This window comes from Hippoglossus hippoglossus, chromosome 18 (assembly GCF_009819705.1).
Source record: "Hippoglossus hippoglossus isolate fHipHip1 chromosome 18, fHipHip1.pri, whole genome shotgun sequence".
Taxonomy (NCBI): Eukaryota; Metazoa; Chordata; class Actinopteri; order Pleuronectiformes; family Pleuronectidae; genus Hippoglossus; species Hippoglossus hippoglossus.
The window spans coordinates 16118779-16134820 of NC_047168.1; the positions used below are offsets into that span (position 1 = coordinate 16118779).

The 16042-nt window shown below is 46.8% G+C and overlaps 2 protein-coding genes across 4 annotated transcripts in view; one reads left to right on the forward strand and one right to left on the reverse strand.

The window, feature by feature from the left end:
* Positions 1-1302: 1302 nt before the first annotated feature.
* Positions 1303-8278, reverse strand: LOC117779088 (splicing factor 3B subunit 2-like). Its single transcript, XM_034614944.1, is given in 23 exon segments — positions 1303-1627; positions 1751-1942; positions 2050-2149; positions 2329-2430; positions 2808-2950; positions 3137-3244; positions 3380-3487; positions 3858-3947; positions 4032-4181; positions 4271-4399; positions 4401-4499; positions 4585-4665; positions 4755-4877; positions 4990-5250; positions 5449-5543; positions 5643-5751; positions 5971-6065; positions 6275-6365; positions 6477-6527; positions 6662-6892; positions 7373-7423; positions 7663-7709; positions 8105-8278. Coding segments are annotated over 23 exon segments (2658 nt in total). The 5' UTR covers positions 8235-8278; the 3' UTR covers positions 1303-1555.
* Positions 8279-9539: 1261 nt separating this feature from the next.
* LOC117779098 (calpain-1 catalytic subunit-like) overlaps positions 9540-16042 on the forward strand; it is a 38243-nt gene continuing 31740 nt past the window's right edge. For all 3 annotated transcript variants that reach the window (XR_004616922.1, XM_034614969.1, XM_034614970.1), the window contains exons 1-4: positions 9540-9646; positions 12556-12742; positions 12923-13237; positions 15686-15755. Coding sequence is in view for 2 of the 3 variants with exons in the window: in XM_034614969.1 (XP_034470860.1) it covers positions 12977-13237; positions 15686-15755 (331 nt within the window). In the remaining variant the exon portion in view is untranslated. The remainder of the gene's footprint in view (positions 9647-12555; positions 12743-12922; positions 13238-15685; positions 15756-16042) is intronic.

Sequence of the window (16042 nt, forward strand, 5' to 3'; positions counted from 1 at the left end):
CCGGCCCTCCGCTCGGGGGAATCAGCTGAATGACTTACCCGCAGCGCTGTGCTCTTTTTAACACGCTTCTCTCCGCTCACCAGCTCCAGACGTTCATGAACAGATTAGAATCAGGCAGATTTAAATCACGCTCACAGGATTATCCCGGGTTACTTTTTACACAGCGGCCAAAATCTGCCAGGTCATCAAGTGACACTGGACGGGCCTCAAATCCACATTCAGTCACTTCAGTTTACACCTTATGCAACACAACCGTACATGCATGTGTCATGTTGTATCATGTATGACACATGTATGACACTGTGCGGTGGATTCTGCTACTGCATTGAAATGCTTTGGGATTATTTGACGTGATGTGCAGAGGATTTCTACGTTTCTCTGTTTGTAATAGAAGCTGAAGAGAGAAGTGAAGCACCAGGCTCTGAAGAGTCCGGGCAGCTGTGGCTCAGGGGGGACAACGGGTCGTCCACTAACCGGGTGGGCAGTACTCACCACTTCCACAAGCCAAAGCGTCTCTGGGCAAGAAACTGAACCCACATTCCCCCAGAAGAAAAGTGCTGCACTTAGATGCACTGTTTGAATGTGTGTGAACGTGGGATGGAGGAACGAGAACCTGGCTGACGTGGAGGAGGTGAGAGGAGGTGAGAGGAGCTGGTGGAGCCCCAGTGCAGGCCCATCAACCCAGAGTGCTGTGGTTCAGGTTAGATACAACCTGATGCCGATAACCAGGTGAAGACACACCACGTGAGAAGGTTTCACTCTCACACCGGTGTTATATATATATCAATAAGAAGATGCAGTATCAATGTGTGTAAAAGCTTTTGAGTATGTGTGCACTCCGTGTTTATCTACTGCAGCTATTTAGGTCACGGTGCTTCCCACGTGGTCAGGTGACTGTCCAGAGTCCTCTACCGCCCCCGAGCTGTGGAAACATGCACCGCACCGTGTGTCGGGAAAACATCAGCAACGGCAAAGAGGAGTTTTGCACATTTGAGAGAATTAATGTGATGAATTCAAAGTCTGATGGATTCACTCTCACGTGCTGTGATGACATCAGCGTCGGTCCAGGAACAGCCGGATTACACCCACGAGTTTTGTGATATATTTAACAGTTCACTTGTTCCACTTTACTTTAACCAGTGGATAGTTACTGCTCATCAGCCAAGACAGAGTCCAGCACATGAACCTCTTCTGGTTTTACACAGAAAGTGAACTCCACCTATTCTCGATATAGCAGCTTCCTCTGAGATAAATCTTAAATTATGGACAAATGTTTGGTGAATTGAAACTCTGAGGTCAGAACAGTTGCAAACTCTTGTCATCACTTTATTTACAAAAAACAGAAAAAAACATGGTTACACTGAAAAATAACCACAACAGAGAAAATACGTGTCACGTTTGTCACGTGACACCAAGAACATGAGATGCATCACGTGTATTTTAAAAAAAGAAACCGCCAGGTGACTGGTGTTGCAGTCTACATCCTCCGAAGTTAAAATCTGGGCTTCCTGTTGTGGACGATTCTCTCGTGCCGCCGCCTCCTGGTGCTTCAGCTCTAGAACTTGAACTCTTTGTATTTCTTGGCGCCGCCTCGCGTGTCCTGCGGCTGGGCCTTCCGCTTTTTTTGCTGCACGGTGACGATTGAAGTGGAGAGAAAAGCAGCTATTAATATTCAAATGTCACCGCAAGAGGAAAAGTGAAACGACTTAAAGGGAGCGCTGGGTTTCGTTCTCTTAAAGCCTGAACGTACCTTCTGTTTGGCTGCGTGCTCGGCCACCATGTCGCTGAAGTCCTCCTTCTCCACCTGGGCCTGCTGCTCCCGGACGTGCTCCTCGTACTTTTGGGTCATGGCCATCGGGTCCAGCTCCAGCTCCTCTGGAGCCAGGGCCACCTCCACGCCCTGGGACTCCTGCCCTCCACCCGCCTTACGACCTACCATGGCCTGAGGAGAGCAGAGAGGGAAAATAACAGTCAGAGGAGGAGATGACAGCTTCTTGTCTTCATTTGGACGAACTGTCCACACAAGCATCTCGTGAAGTCGTGTCTTACCCCTGACACGTCATAGATGTGCGTGGAGGCCATCATAGCAGCTCCCACTGGTCCAGTTCGTCTCTCAGGAAGCACAGTGAAGAGCTGTGGCGTCTCGTTTCTGTGAAAACAACAGAAGGATCGATTAAAGCAAGAACAAAAATCTACCTCACGTTACGGAGCTAACGCAGATGAAAATATATAACAGAGTTGTTTTTAGACATTTGAATGAAGAATCGTTTCATATTATATCTTTAAATGACACGTCAGAGTCGTGTGGGGAATGACAGCGACACTCACCCGTCCATGGCCTCCTCGATCTTCTTCTTCCTAAGCTCAATGAGCTCTGGGGTCTCCATGCCGGCAGGGACCGAGGAGAAGCCTCCGGGCGTGATCAGTCCACTGGAACACAGAAAGAAACACAGCAGGTTCATTCATGCACACGAATACAACCCAAGAGATCGTTTCAATTCAAACACCTCATCCACCGAACCAGTTTACATATTAATCCCAGTGTGTGCTTCAACCCACAAAGCTCAGACCAGTTGATTACATGGTAACTGATGGTAATCTCCTCAGCACGTGTCTGTGCATTGATGAGAACATAATTCATAACCTTTAACCTTCCGCTCCCTGAACCAAGCGGGACAGACAGAGCTATGTTTAGTTTTCATCTGATCTAGAAGAACACGCGTGTAAAAATAAAAACAAGGACTTTTCTATTTTGGTTTTGTTTTATCTGCTGATGTTTGTAACTTCCTCATTATAGTCTGAAGTACCTGTCTGCTGGTGTGAAGAACCCGGTCTCATCCGGTTTCTCCTCATCGCTCTCCTCCTCCTCCTCTTCCTCTGACGACTCCTCGTCCGAAGGCTCCAGCTCTCCCCAGGGCGTGTGGTCCAACTCCTCCTCGTCCGCTTTGGCCTGAACACACACACACACACACACACACACACACACACACACACACACACACACACACACACACACACACACACACACACACACACACACACACACACACACACACACACACACACAGAGATATATATCTTTTTTTCTTTTACTTATCAATATCGCCCCCCCCTACCCTGAAACTGTGCCTGTTACCTGGAAGTCTGCAGCATTGGTCCCAAACACGTCACCGTAAAGAGGTTTCCCCATTTCGTCTACCGGCGGCTTCCCCCAGCCTCCAGCGTGGTAACCAAATGTGCAGTTCTGAGAGGAAGAGGAGGATGAAGAGGAGGATGAAGAGGAGGATGAAGACGAGCAAAAGTTCAAGTAACAACTTTAGTTAGTTTAGATATGGGGTCACTACTTTTCAATATGTGGGGTTGCACGAGAAACTCTTACCTCTGGGATGGGGGAGTTAAGTCCTGGTATTTTGAGGTTGGGGTAGGAGGGGGGGGGGCCGTACCTCTGCATGGCAATCAGCCAGGGAGGGGGCACCTTGTGGGCATTCTGGGAAAGACAACACTTCTTTAATGCTTTCATCATTTCTTTTTGGTTCATCTGCAACTGAAACTATAAAAAGTTTGAACTCTGTCAGTTGTTGTCTGTTGTTACCGTCCTTGTGTTTCTAGATAAACAAGTCTTGTTGCAGCTCGTATTACAGGAAGTGAATTTTCACAGCTTCACATCAATACATTTAACAGCGGAAACAGAGAAAGTGACACAACAGCAGACACAACAGCACAGTGCATTTAATATAGTGCAACTATGATTCTGAGCCTGTACAAGTCCTACAGTACATGGTCATATCTGGTGTTCAAGAGGAACATATTTCAAAGCTTCAGCAACTTGAAGCTTGTGGCTCATTTGTGGAACTCACAGGTCCAACTGGCATCCCCAGGGCGATACGCAGCTCGTCGGACAGATCGCCAGGCTTCTTCTCTTTCAGACGAGTCTCAAACTCTTTACCCTGCAGACACACAAACACAAAGGTCTGTTCAGCCAAGGTCACGCGACACAAGGTCATCGGGTAGTCCTGCGGTTTCTCTACTACCTCATAGTACAGATCTCCGTGGATAGTGAGCTTGGGTTTGATCTGCCACTTGAAGAAGGCATCGTGCAGCTTCTGGTAGTCAATGTCGATCTTTCCCATCTTGGGGCGGACCTTCTCTCTCATTTTGGTCTTCATTGTTTTGGCGTCCTCCTGTGAGCAGACAACAAAGAGCCTGGTTGTATCACATCATTTTAAAGACGGAGAAGCCACAGGGCTTCAGAAACATTTCAGAAACCCACCTTCTCCTGCAGGGCCTCCCTCATCTCCTGGATTCCCGTCCTCTTGATGAACTCCGGGAGCTCGAACGGAGGCTTCTCGATACCTCTCTTGCCCTGCAGGTACTTCCGTTTGAAGCACCAGTGGCGGGGGCACCGGCACCGTGTTCCTGGTGGCCTTCAGGTGGACGAGCAGCTTGGGCTCCTGGGCGGTCACATCATGCATCTCCACGACATCCGGACGAGCCACCAGCTGGAGCAAAGGGGAGATTGAATCCTGAAGCACATTTCTTCAACCGGCTGAAGAGGAGGAGGATGAATTGTGAATCTGAATTTACCTGCTTGAGCTCAGCCACGGTCAGTCTGTTCATCCTCCTCAGCTTCTTCTTGGACAGTTTAGGTACATCTGGTCTTAAATCCTATAAATAAAAAAACATTTAAAATAACGTAAACTTAAAGAAGACAGATTTTTTTGGCTCTGCTTTCTGACAGATGGAAGGATTCATACGTCATCACTGTCATCACTGTCTCTCCTCTCCTCCTCAAATCCCTTTTTCCTCAGCACGGCTGTCTCCGGCTTATCGGTCTTCTCAGGCTCCTTCTCCTTCTCCTTCTTGACATCGTCTGTCAGCTGGGAACAAAAAGGAAACCATTGCATTACAGCAAAACCAACGCCATAAAGATAACTTCAATACTCAACGCTTCGTTAGCCACGTATTCTTCCACAGTCAAATGTTTCTAACCTTGAACGCCTCAAAGATCCTCTTGAAGAAGATGTAGTTTGGGTCGTAAATCTCTGGCTCCTCTGTGATGTACTCGATCTCCACCTCTGGCTCCTTCTCTTTCTCCTTCTCCTTCTCCTTCTCTTTCTCTTTCTCCTTGTCTTTGTCTGTGTCTGTGTCTTTTTCTTTGTCACCCCCCTCCTTCTGCTCCACCAGCTCCTTCTTCTCCAGAGCTCGCTTCTTCTTGCTCTTCTTCTTGCGGTTCCTGCGCCTGCGGTTTTTCTGAGGAATATGTTTATGTTGGGATTACAACTCAATCATCAGGCCTATTTTCTCTGATGATTTGCACATATAAATACACAAGGGGACAGTGATGTGGTGAATTAAACATCCGAGGTATATAAAGTTCTCTGATGCCTCCAAGCCACGGGTCAAAAGTGCTCATTATACATTGTAAGATAGTTTAAGATGAAGACTTACATCTTTCTTAGACATTTGGTCGTCGTCTTCTGTCTCAGACATGACTGGAGCCGAGGAGTTCAGGTCCATCTCTGCTCCCTCATCATATTCCTCCCCTTTGAAAGGTGAAAGAAAATGAATTGAGACAAATCAGACCCCGAAAGCAAAACCCGGACTGTCTGAGCTGCTGATCGGACCCAGGCGATGGTACTGACCTGTGGGGTCGGTGAGCTGCTCCTGCCGGATCTCCTTCAGCTGGAGGATTTTCTCCAGAGCCTGAGGGATCTTGGGGCCACTGATGCTTATCTCCTCATTCTGCCAGAGCTGGAACGGAAGCAAAAGAGTTATCATAGTGTAACTTCATCTAGAAGTTCACAATCCTCATTTGTGCTGCAAAAACATTTCACACAAGTTTTGAAATAAAAAATGCTCCATCTCAACCGAGTGTTAATGTTAAGATGATTTAAATTTCATACTTTGTTCTTTATGCTCTTCCACTTCCACCACATGAAAACACACAAAGAAGGAAAAACGTCTGTTCACCTCTCTGTTGTCTTCTCCTGGAGGAGGAGGCACTCTCTGTTTCTGGGTCGGCATCATGCTCACACCAGGAGGCAGCGGCCCACGAGGATCCATACCTGCGGAGCAAACGTAGAAAACTTTTTAAAAAACACGATACAAAAGTCAGCCCTCAAACTTCTGTGGAGAATGTTAACGTTCCTTCTTTTCTAACAAAGGCTGAACCAGTTCCACGGATGGGACTCCACATTTTAATTGATTGAAAAACTGTATTACGACAACTTATTATGATTAGTATATTGTGGAGAAATGTGAGATCTAAGCAAACCTCTCATTGCGCTGATGGGCGGCATGGCCCTGGGCCCCGGACCCATCTTGGACATCTCCTGCTGACGCTCTTGTTCCAGCAGCATTGCAGCCTGATAGACACAGAGGTAAAGTAGTGGAATTAAGGTGGAAGAAAATAAAAAGGGAGGTATTAAATAATCCTGTGACTAAATTTGACAGGTTGACTATATTCCTCTTCTCACCCTTTTCTGCTGCTCCAGAAGATCATGTTCATCCATGACTCTGGAATCACCCTGCGACATACACCGACATTCATGAGTAAACATACAACGACCAACAAACTGCATCAAACCTTCGTGCCTCGGTGGTGTTTAGCTAAACGCAGCCAGTGGGTTGCATGGTCAGTAAACTGGTATCCCCCCCTCACCTGCTGCTTGGCTCTCTCCTCCTGCTGTAACACCATGGCTGCTCTCTGCTGAGCCATCTTCAGCTGGTCTTCATGGGTCATCCCGGGAGGGGGCAAACCTGGGGGCTCCATGCCCATGTGGAGGCCGGACGGAGGGGGCCCGCCGGGCATCATGCTCATAGCCTGGAGCATGCCCATACCAGGAGGCATGGGTGGCATCGGCATCGGGGGCATGGGGGGGATACCTGGCATCTGTGGAGGAAGAGGACAGAAGCTTATACAACGAATCCATTGATTCATAATACACACATTTTATAGACTTATTAAACAGTGGCGTCAGAAAAAAACTTTGAGTGCTTAGAAAGAAACTAGCGAGGTTAGGCTCCTCATGTATAACACAATATTCATATATAACCAAAAACGTTTTTAAATGTAGAATGTAAATAGATAAAATATGGCTGATATAGATTTTGCTTAGTTTACAGCATTTATACCTCCTCTCCAGACCAGTCTGAACATTTAACACATTTGAGGACTTTCACTATATGAAGTGTTTCACCTTCATGACACCATCATATTCTATTGTCATGCAATCAGCACAGTTTCAAGAGTTCTCAGCAACTTAAGGTCAAATGCATGATTCTGCCAGTGGAACCCAGATGTTGGCCACATCTTGCCCAGATGTTCCCCAGAGAAGACAGTGGGTCACTGTGATGTAACGGGAGCCTTTACCTGGGAGCCCATTGGTTTGTCGTCCCCGTGTTTGCTGAGGAGGATCCTGGTCTGCAGGGACACAGGTGAGCAATGAGGCTTCACAAGCTTTTTACATCAACGTCGTTAAACTCTAATAAAATGTATTTACTTGATAAGCTTGATTCCAACAGTCTAAATCTATAACATCTGCATATCACAGCAGAGCCACATGCTACTGGTACACATCCAGAGTAGAAGTCCATCCTGTCCCTCACACAGTGGCTGTGCAGGGACACCAGGACCTCACCCACCTGCAGGACACCACTCACCTGCAGCATGTAGCCCTTCAGCCGGTCCATCAGCTCCTCTCTGGGACCTGCGGACAGGAGAGCAGACGTTCAGGGAGCGGTCACCTCTACTCACGACAAACCCCGAGAAGCACGGCGCAGGTTTAAGAGGAGAACGCGCACGTCTGCCCACGTTAGCTTGTTTCTAAACAGGCGGGCAGGAGCGTGAGCTAACGAGGAGTCAGCCACTGAGCTCGAGGCGGGCATCACGCGCCCAACGGAGAAAACGTGGCGGCAACGCGTCTTTAAAACGTGTACTTAATGGAAGCATGAAGTTGCTAGCATAACAAACGCGCGTGTGTGTTATTATCAGTGTAAACAGGCCCAGCGCTAGCTCGCTATTAGCCGCTAGCATTAGCAACTGGCTAGCCGCTGTTAGCACTTCTCCCCGGCTCGCCGCCTCCTCCCCCGGTCCCTCGCTCACCCATCACGGGCGCTCCCAGCTCCGCCAGCTTGGCCTGGAGCTCCGGGTGGCTCCATGTGTTCAAAGCCGCGATAGCGCTGCCTAAGTCGGACTGGAGGGACTCGGTGCCCGGTGGACCGTCGGACGCCATGTTGAAGCTCCCTGAATGAAACGCTGCTGGAGCGACACAAGAGAGACCGCGAGCATGATGGGTAACACGCAGTGGCCGCTGGGAGCTGGAGTCCGGAAGCGGAAGGGACGCAGTGACGGGTTACAGCCTCTAGGTGTCAGTGTTGACACTTTAAACCTGGTTTATGTCAATTTATTATTTGAAAAACTTTAAAAGTCTGATCTGACAAAATGAACAGTTCAGCTCATAAGACTGTTCAGCTGCTAGAGACAGAACACTAGAGACAGAACAGTAGAGACAGAACAGTAGAGACAGAACACTAGAGAGAGGACACTAGAGACAGAACACTAGAGACAGAACAGTAGAGAGAGGACACTAGAGACAGAACAGTAGAGAGAGGACACTAGAGAGAGGACACTAGAGACAGAACAGTAGAGAGAGGACACTAGAGAGAGGACACTAGAGACAGAACACTAGAGAGAGGACACTAGAGAGAGGACACTAGAGAGAGGACACTAGAGACAGAACACTAGAGACAGAACAGTAGAGAGAGGACACTAGAGAGAGGACACTAGAGACAGAACAGTAGAGAGAGGACACTAGAGACAGAACAGTAGAGACAGAACACTAGAGACAGAACAGTAGAGAGAGGACACTAGAGACAGAACAGTAGAGAGAGGACACTAGAGACAGAACAGTAGAGACAGAACACTAGAGACAGAACAGTAGAGAGAGGACACTAGAGACAGAACACTAGAGACAGAACAGTAGAGAGAGGACACTAGAGACAGAACAGTAGAGACAGAACAGTAGAGACAGAACACTAGAGAGAGGACACTAGAGAGAGGACACTAGAGACAGAACAGTAGAGACAGAACACTAGAGACAGAACAGTAGAGACAGAACACTAGAGACAGAACAGTAGAGACAGAACACTAGAGACAGAACAGTAGAGACAGAACACTAGAGAGAGGACACTAGAGAGAGGACACTAGAGATAGAACATTAGAGAGAGGACAGTAGAGACAGAACAGTAGAGACCAACGTGCAAGATATAATAATATTATAATAATAAACTTTATTTGTACAGAAGCTTTCATATGAGTCATGCAGCTCAAAGTGCTTCACATTCAATGTAGATGAAAATAAAATCATATTTATAAAATAAAAACATGTGTAAAAATCTAATTTCGTATAAGTTATATTATATTATACTATAATATAATATTATATATTGATATTTAATTAATGTCAGTGTTTGTGAGTAGTGGCAGTGCGCATGCGCAGTATGAGCATTGTCTGCAGCAGCTGAGGGAGGGAGAGAGAGAGAGAGGGGGAGGGAGTGGGGGGGTGGTGCCTCTCTCAACATGGAAGCAGAACCAGTGAGTCCTGTAATGTGAAGTGGATTGTCTGAAGGAGACTCGCTGCCTGAGGTAAATACCAACTCTCACGTTCACTTCTGCGAGACGCGACCGATCCGAACCCCGTGTTCGACCAGCTGGACCCAACTTTTCTGTTTCTAAGCGCTGAGCTTCAAGTTCGTAAAGAAAATCTGTCGTGACACGGAAATTCTGCGCGTAAAAACAGTCTGGCTCAATTTTTGCGTAAAATAAGAAAATCTGCCTGAAAGTATCTCGGTTTTTATTTCCGCAAAATGTAGCTTGTGATCGCGTCGTTTCCTCCGCCCGTCGAACACAGATGTTTGAGGAACGTGTCGTCCAGCTGCTCCACAGAGTTTAACAGCTGGATGTTGTCCCTTCCTGGGGGGGGGGGGGGCCACACCCACCAGCAGGGCCACAGGCCTCTGAGGACCATGTGTCCTCACAGGTTTACTACAGCTCGACTGATGGGGATCAGGGGACAGGTGTCCATATGCAGGAGTAGAGATATATATATATATATATATATGTATATCTCTCTCTCTATATATGTGTATCTGCTGTCAAATCCAAGGTGTGACAAATCTAAAAAATGTGTTGTTTCTTTAAGATGTGAGCTTCAAGTTTGTGTGAACGTAAAAAACAACTGCAATGTGTCGTGTAACGTAAACTCTGCGCGTAAAAACCAGTCAGGCAACGAAAAACGTGGAAATTGTCAATGTAATTTCAGCAAAAAGTTCTTTGATTGCTTTTTAAAAAACTGCGATCAGTCGTGTAACATGAACTTGCGTGACTGGAGCCCGAACGATGTGGATTTTTGACGGTAGATGAGAATATATTAGGGGGAACACAAACATGGATAAGCCCTCCAGTTTTGATAAGCATGTGCTTCAAAATGAATTTCTTACATGTAGAGTCTGGTTTCATCCCCCGCTTTGATTCAATCTCTCTGATAGTCAGCATTCCTCTGCCGACACCGAGCGTCTCTGGTTTCTCTGCTGCTCTATTTCCTCTGTGGCTTCAGAGCAAAGACACTCTGGATATTTCATGTCACAGTGTCTGGAATGTGAACCCTGCACAAATCCCCCGAGGACGCCCGCCCGCAGCACAACACTGGACCTCAGCACCCTCAGGCGTTGCTTGGATAACAATCCATCTAGACACACATCAGCAGAAAAGCAGTCATGACATCAGACGCCAGAAATCGTTCTGGCGCCGGTTTCCGTGTTGTTTCTTGTGTTCTGGTAAACTCATGCGACCCCTGCGCTCTTCCTTATCTCCGTCAGTCTACAGCCATCTGTATGTGTTTCTTCTTTTAGCTGCATGACCCATATCTTCTTTCACATTGCATAATAACAGCTAATAATAACATAATGTGTTTGCTACCTCATTCCTCCCGAGGTAAAGGCTCGATACAGAGGACTGCGGGCGCGTTGGGCACATGGCGGCAGTTCGTTACACGGCCTGTGAGGGTGGAAATATCGTTTTGATGCCTTTGGAGTTCTTTCAATGCAAAAGCCCAAAGTCAGTATGTTGTGGTGCAGCTGAGCTCCGTCTGTGGGAATCAGCCCCTGCAGCGTGCTGAGTATTTACTGGTTTTCTCAGTCAGCCCTGTGTTGTTGGACTGTAGCTGCTGGTCGGGGGGGCTTCTCCTTACAGCGTCGTCTGCTGCCTGTCGTTACTCGTACATGTCAGGCGCTGAGGTGGAGGAGATCTACGGGTGTGTGAGGGGACAGGAAGCGGGTGGGGGGGTGCAAGTGAATTTCATATGTGAGGGGAGATGAAATATTCATTGTGAGCAGATTGAACTCACGTTGGGTTTGAGCCCCGATAACACGCAGCAGAGATGAAACCACCAAATGGTTTGGATGTTTCACTGAGGTGTGGACGACAGTGAAGCCTCGTTGGTCTGCAGAAGCTTGAAGAAGCTGAAGATCCTGCAGAGCAGTGTGTCAGTATGTGGGTTTGCTTTCTGATAGAAAGTCTAAGAACCCAGAAACAGATCGAACTCTCTTTGTTCAGGGATTCAGGTTTGTTGTGCAAAATGTGGGTTTCATCAGGTTTAAATGTGACTTGTGTAGTTTGTAGTAAAAGTTTCCACAGTTTCTCACAAGAAGGACAAATATCTACCCTGTGTAAAACAACAGAGGTTGAAATCTGCTCAGTTCTGTGACTCATGGGGACATTTGTAATGGGTGTGGTTCCCAGCGAGCAGAGGAAAGTGTAACTCCGCTGAGCGCTCTGTGCCAACGGACTCCGTCCAGCTCCTGCTGTGACTGACGGGCGGGTCTCGCAACAGGAAGGCTGCTCAGTTCAGATAGCGGCGAGGTGAGGTGGTGGACATCGTGACAGGGTAAAGGGAATAAAGGGACAGATGTTAAGAATAGAGACACAAACCGAGATGAGCTCTCTGACGCTCCAGTTCTGTCACGAGCTGCGATGGCTCTAATGACGGTTTACTCCTTCCTGGGTTTGATTCCAGCCGGAGAGAGCTTTTGCTTGTTCTGGGCCTCGTGCTCTTCACTGTGCATCAGGAGTCACAGCCTCACCCCCCTGTTACACTCACTGTAAATACACATGCACATACACATGCACGTGCACATACACATGCACTCACCATCCAGCACTTCCTCAATGGACCTGTCTGATTAAACATTGACTTTAATGTCTGATAGAGTCTGTGCACACATGCATGTGGCAACCGACTGTGACGTCACTCATCGGTTTGTGAAGCCAGAGTCTCCGTCAGGTTTTATTTACAGACTTCAAGCTGGAGCATGAGGACGATATTCTCCGTCTCTAATATATGGGACCATAAACTCCATTTTCCCATAGACCTCGTTTTGCAACCGGCGGAGTCGCCCTCTGCTGGTCGTTGGAGAGAACACAGGTTTCAGATTGTAGCTAATCCCTTTGCTAGCATGTGTGTGTGTTGTTCTGATGTTTAACTTCTTTTCTTTTAGGCTTTACCGGCAGCAGGACCAGGAAGGACTCGCACTCTTCACTCCTGCCGATGTCGGGCATCTGGACAAAAACTCTAACAAAAAAGTGTTGCAGCAGTGGATCAGAACCGGATCGCCCCCCCGGCTTGTAACGCTCCTGTAGTTTGAGTCTCTACACCACACGAAGCTTCCAGCAGCAGAACCACAGGTACCAAGCAGCAGCCTGTTCCTGTCAATATTTAATAGCTTCTTAATTGCTACTGATTTTAAATTCTGATTTATGATTGAGCTTTGAAACCTTCTTATATCACATTTGCATCAGTGCCGTCAGAGTGCTTCATGTAAAAGCTCGTGCCTCATTAATTACTGACACATCCTGACATCGTAGCTCCACACGTGTACGAATCAGCCAACCCTCCGCTGTAAACTCCACGCAGTCAGGATGGTGGAGGAGCGCATCTACACCGCCACGGGCATGGCCGCCAGGCTGAGGAGCCAGTGGGATCGGGATGAAGGTCTGGGGCAGAACGACAACGCGGTGAAGTTTCTGGGTCAGGATTACGAGTCTCTGAGAGCCCAGTCCCTGCAGAGTCGGAGGCTGTTCGAGGACAACCTGTTCGCCTGCGCCTCGTCGTCCCTGGGATTCGACGAGCTCGGCCCGAAATCCTCCAAGACCCAAGGAGTCCGCTGGATGAGACCCACGGTGAGAGGACGGATCTTAGCTGGGTTATTATTATTATTAAGTTTGACTTTTGAGTTTCTTTCATTTAATCTCAGTCCTTTACCAAACTAGTGGCGTCCACCTCCAGAGGAACTGTGCTTTCAAACCTCCAAAATATCATTTCAAATCTAAAACTTGAGTCCTCTGTTGATCCTGTAAATACGCACCTACACTTTCCTTGTTTCTTAATGTTGAATATCGTATTGAATATATTATATACGTATCTGCAAAAACAAATCGCATACTTGATAGAGACTTAAAGTTAAACACGTCTTTGCAAAGAACACTTCATGTTTTTAGCTCTTAAAACAATATAAAATTATAATTTAGTCTGAATTAGTCAAAGTTGCATTCTCTGTGTTTTAATTATACAGATGCTCTGCTAGTCGGTGTGTTCAAGTACAGTTGGAAAACTCCAGCATCCGACAGAAGCTCTGAAATTGATCTGACTTGATTCACATTGTCTTCATTTTCCTTTCTTCAAATTCTTAATCTTTATAGCAATGTCCCATCTGCTAACATGGAGGATTTATGACCTATACTGTAGCCATTCACCAGGTGTCCTTTTGTCAGTTCTAATAAAATCTGTAGGAAATGAGATCCTGTAAAACAAAGCACGTATGAACCTTTAACTTGAAGAGTTTGGTTTAAAGTTCTGAAGATAACACAGAGACTAAGTTTCTACGACCTGATGAAACCCATCAGACATTGACTGGTGACTTCAGGAGAGGACCCAGTCTGTTGCTTTAGGCTTTTTATTACTTTTATCTGTTGCTTGGCAACTCAACGTTCTGTCAGGTGTGATTGGATGAGTTGGTTTTAAGCGGAGCTGTGTTGGCTCCTGCTCGTGTCTCAGGAGGTGAACCACACATTTCTCCTCATCATGACACCACAGAACAAAGCGGGCCTCTCTTCATTAGGTGTTATCTCAACACACACCCATCACTGTGCGATTTACACATACCGTGACGGGTCACTGCTTCCTGTGGAAGTGCAGCGAGACGCATCGTGATCTTTAAGAGCTCGCAGGGGTCGTGATCCTCTACGTGACTGCAGCCTCTTAGCTCCTCTCTCCGCTGTGAACATGTGTGTGTCCTGTGTGTGTGTGTCAGCTCTAATGCTTCCCGGGTCTCGTCTCTCCAAAGTCTGATGTTTCATAATGCATGAGCCCTCACGCCTGCACCGCAGGATCTGTAATATTTACGCTGCATAAGAGGGTTCGTGGTGTTCGTGTTCTCGTTTCAACAAAAAATCTGTGCTCAGTGTGACCCTGGAAAAGAGAATTTAAGTTGTGTGAGTTCAGCCGTGTGTGTCATGGTTTGTTTGTGTGTCATGGTTTGTGTGCAGCTGTGTGTGTGTGTGTGTGTGTGCGTGCTTCTGGGGCACGAGGAGGAAGAGTATTTCTTTTTATAGCTTCATGTGTGGTTTCTCACGCTCAACATGCTGAGTAGAAGATGGCTCATGAAGGGGGGGGGGGGACGTGAAGAAGAAACACTAGAATGCAGCTTTGTTTTCCTTCTACATTAGCTGGAGATCATCTGTCGTTCATTTCAGCGCTGAGCTTTTTAAAGAAGGGAAACTGAAACAGGAGGATGTTTGTTTGTCAGCAGGATTGTGTAAAAACTACTGAACGGATTTCCATGAAAATGAATAATGAAGAATGAGTCATGGTCCAAAAAAGAAACTTCCATTCTGGACCAAGGGGCTGATCCAGGAATGTTCCTTAACATTCAAAGACAGGGCGTCTTTCTACATTCGCCTGGATTCATCAGAGAATAATTCATTGATCCCGATGAAAATGAAATGTGTTTTAGCTTTACACAATAAATACAGTTTCTAAAGCCAAACTATCTTGTTTTCTCACTTTTAATAACACATTTTGAATTTGAATAGAACTCAGCAGAACATGTACCTCCGACAAGACACACACTCAGAGCAATGTTAAAGAAAGTGGAAGAATAATTATCGTATCTGCTCCTTTGTTCCAGATCTGCACCAAAATGTATTGCATTCTTTCTTGGCCCCTTCCTTCCACCATATTCCATGTAAATCTGTTCGGTGGTTTTTGTGTCATCCTGCAGAAAACAAACTAGTCGGGCCTCAAGTTACCACTTGTACTTGTACTTGTACTTGTACCAGTCACTATACTGGACACAGAGATAAAACTAAAGTTGATAGAGTTTTTCTTTTAATTAACATTATAACATGACCAACTGCATCCTACATACATTTACTTTAGATGATCTTTTACAGTGTGTTCCTGTGTGTTATGTTTTCTAAATCCTTCTGACTCGTACTCTCACCTACTTGAGTCAGGATTCATTTCTATGGGATCCGTCCTTTACTCTATAATCAACACAGTGTGAGAAAATGTGTCCTAAGGCGAGCAAAGCCCTGATTTTCCTCTTTTGTTCATGTTCCTGTCGACAGGAGTTCTGCAAGCGGCCCGAGTTCATCGTAGACGGAGCGACTCGCACAGACATCTGTCAGGGAGCTCTGGGTGAGTCCCGCTGGGAGAGATCCCCAGATTCACTGCTGCATGATTCAGCTGTTAGACGAGAGAAATACCCGAGTTATAAACTGCTAACAGCTTGACGAGGGAGGGACGCCGGCGGTCAGCGGGAGAAACAGGCAATCAACTGGAAGGTTGCTGGTTGTAATCTCTCTTTTAGCCGATGAGGTCTGGATGTAAGACATGAATAAGTAAATCTTCCCTCTCAGAGCAACGTGACCTTGAAGAATACAAGGTCGACTGTTACCGCGCTGCCACAGGTTCATAGTCGCAGG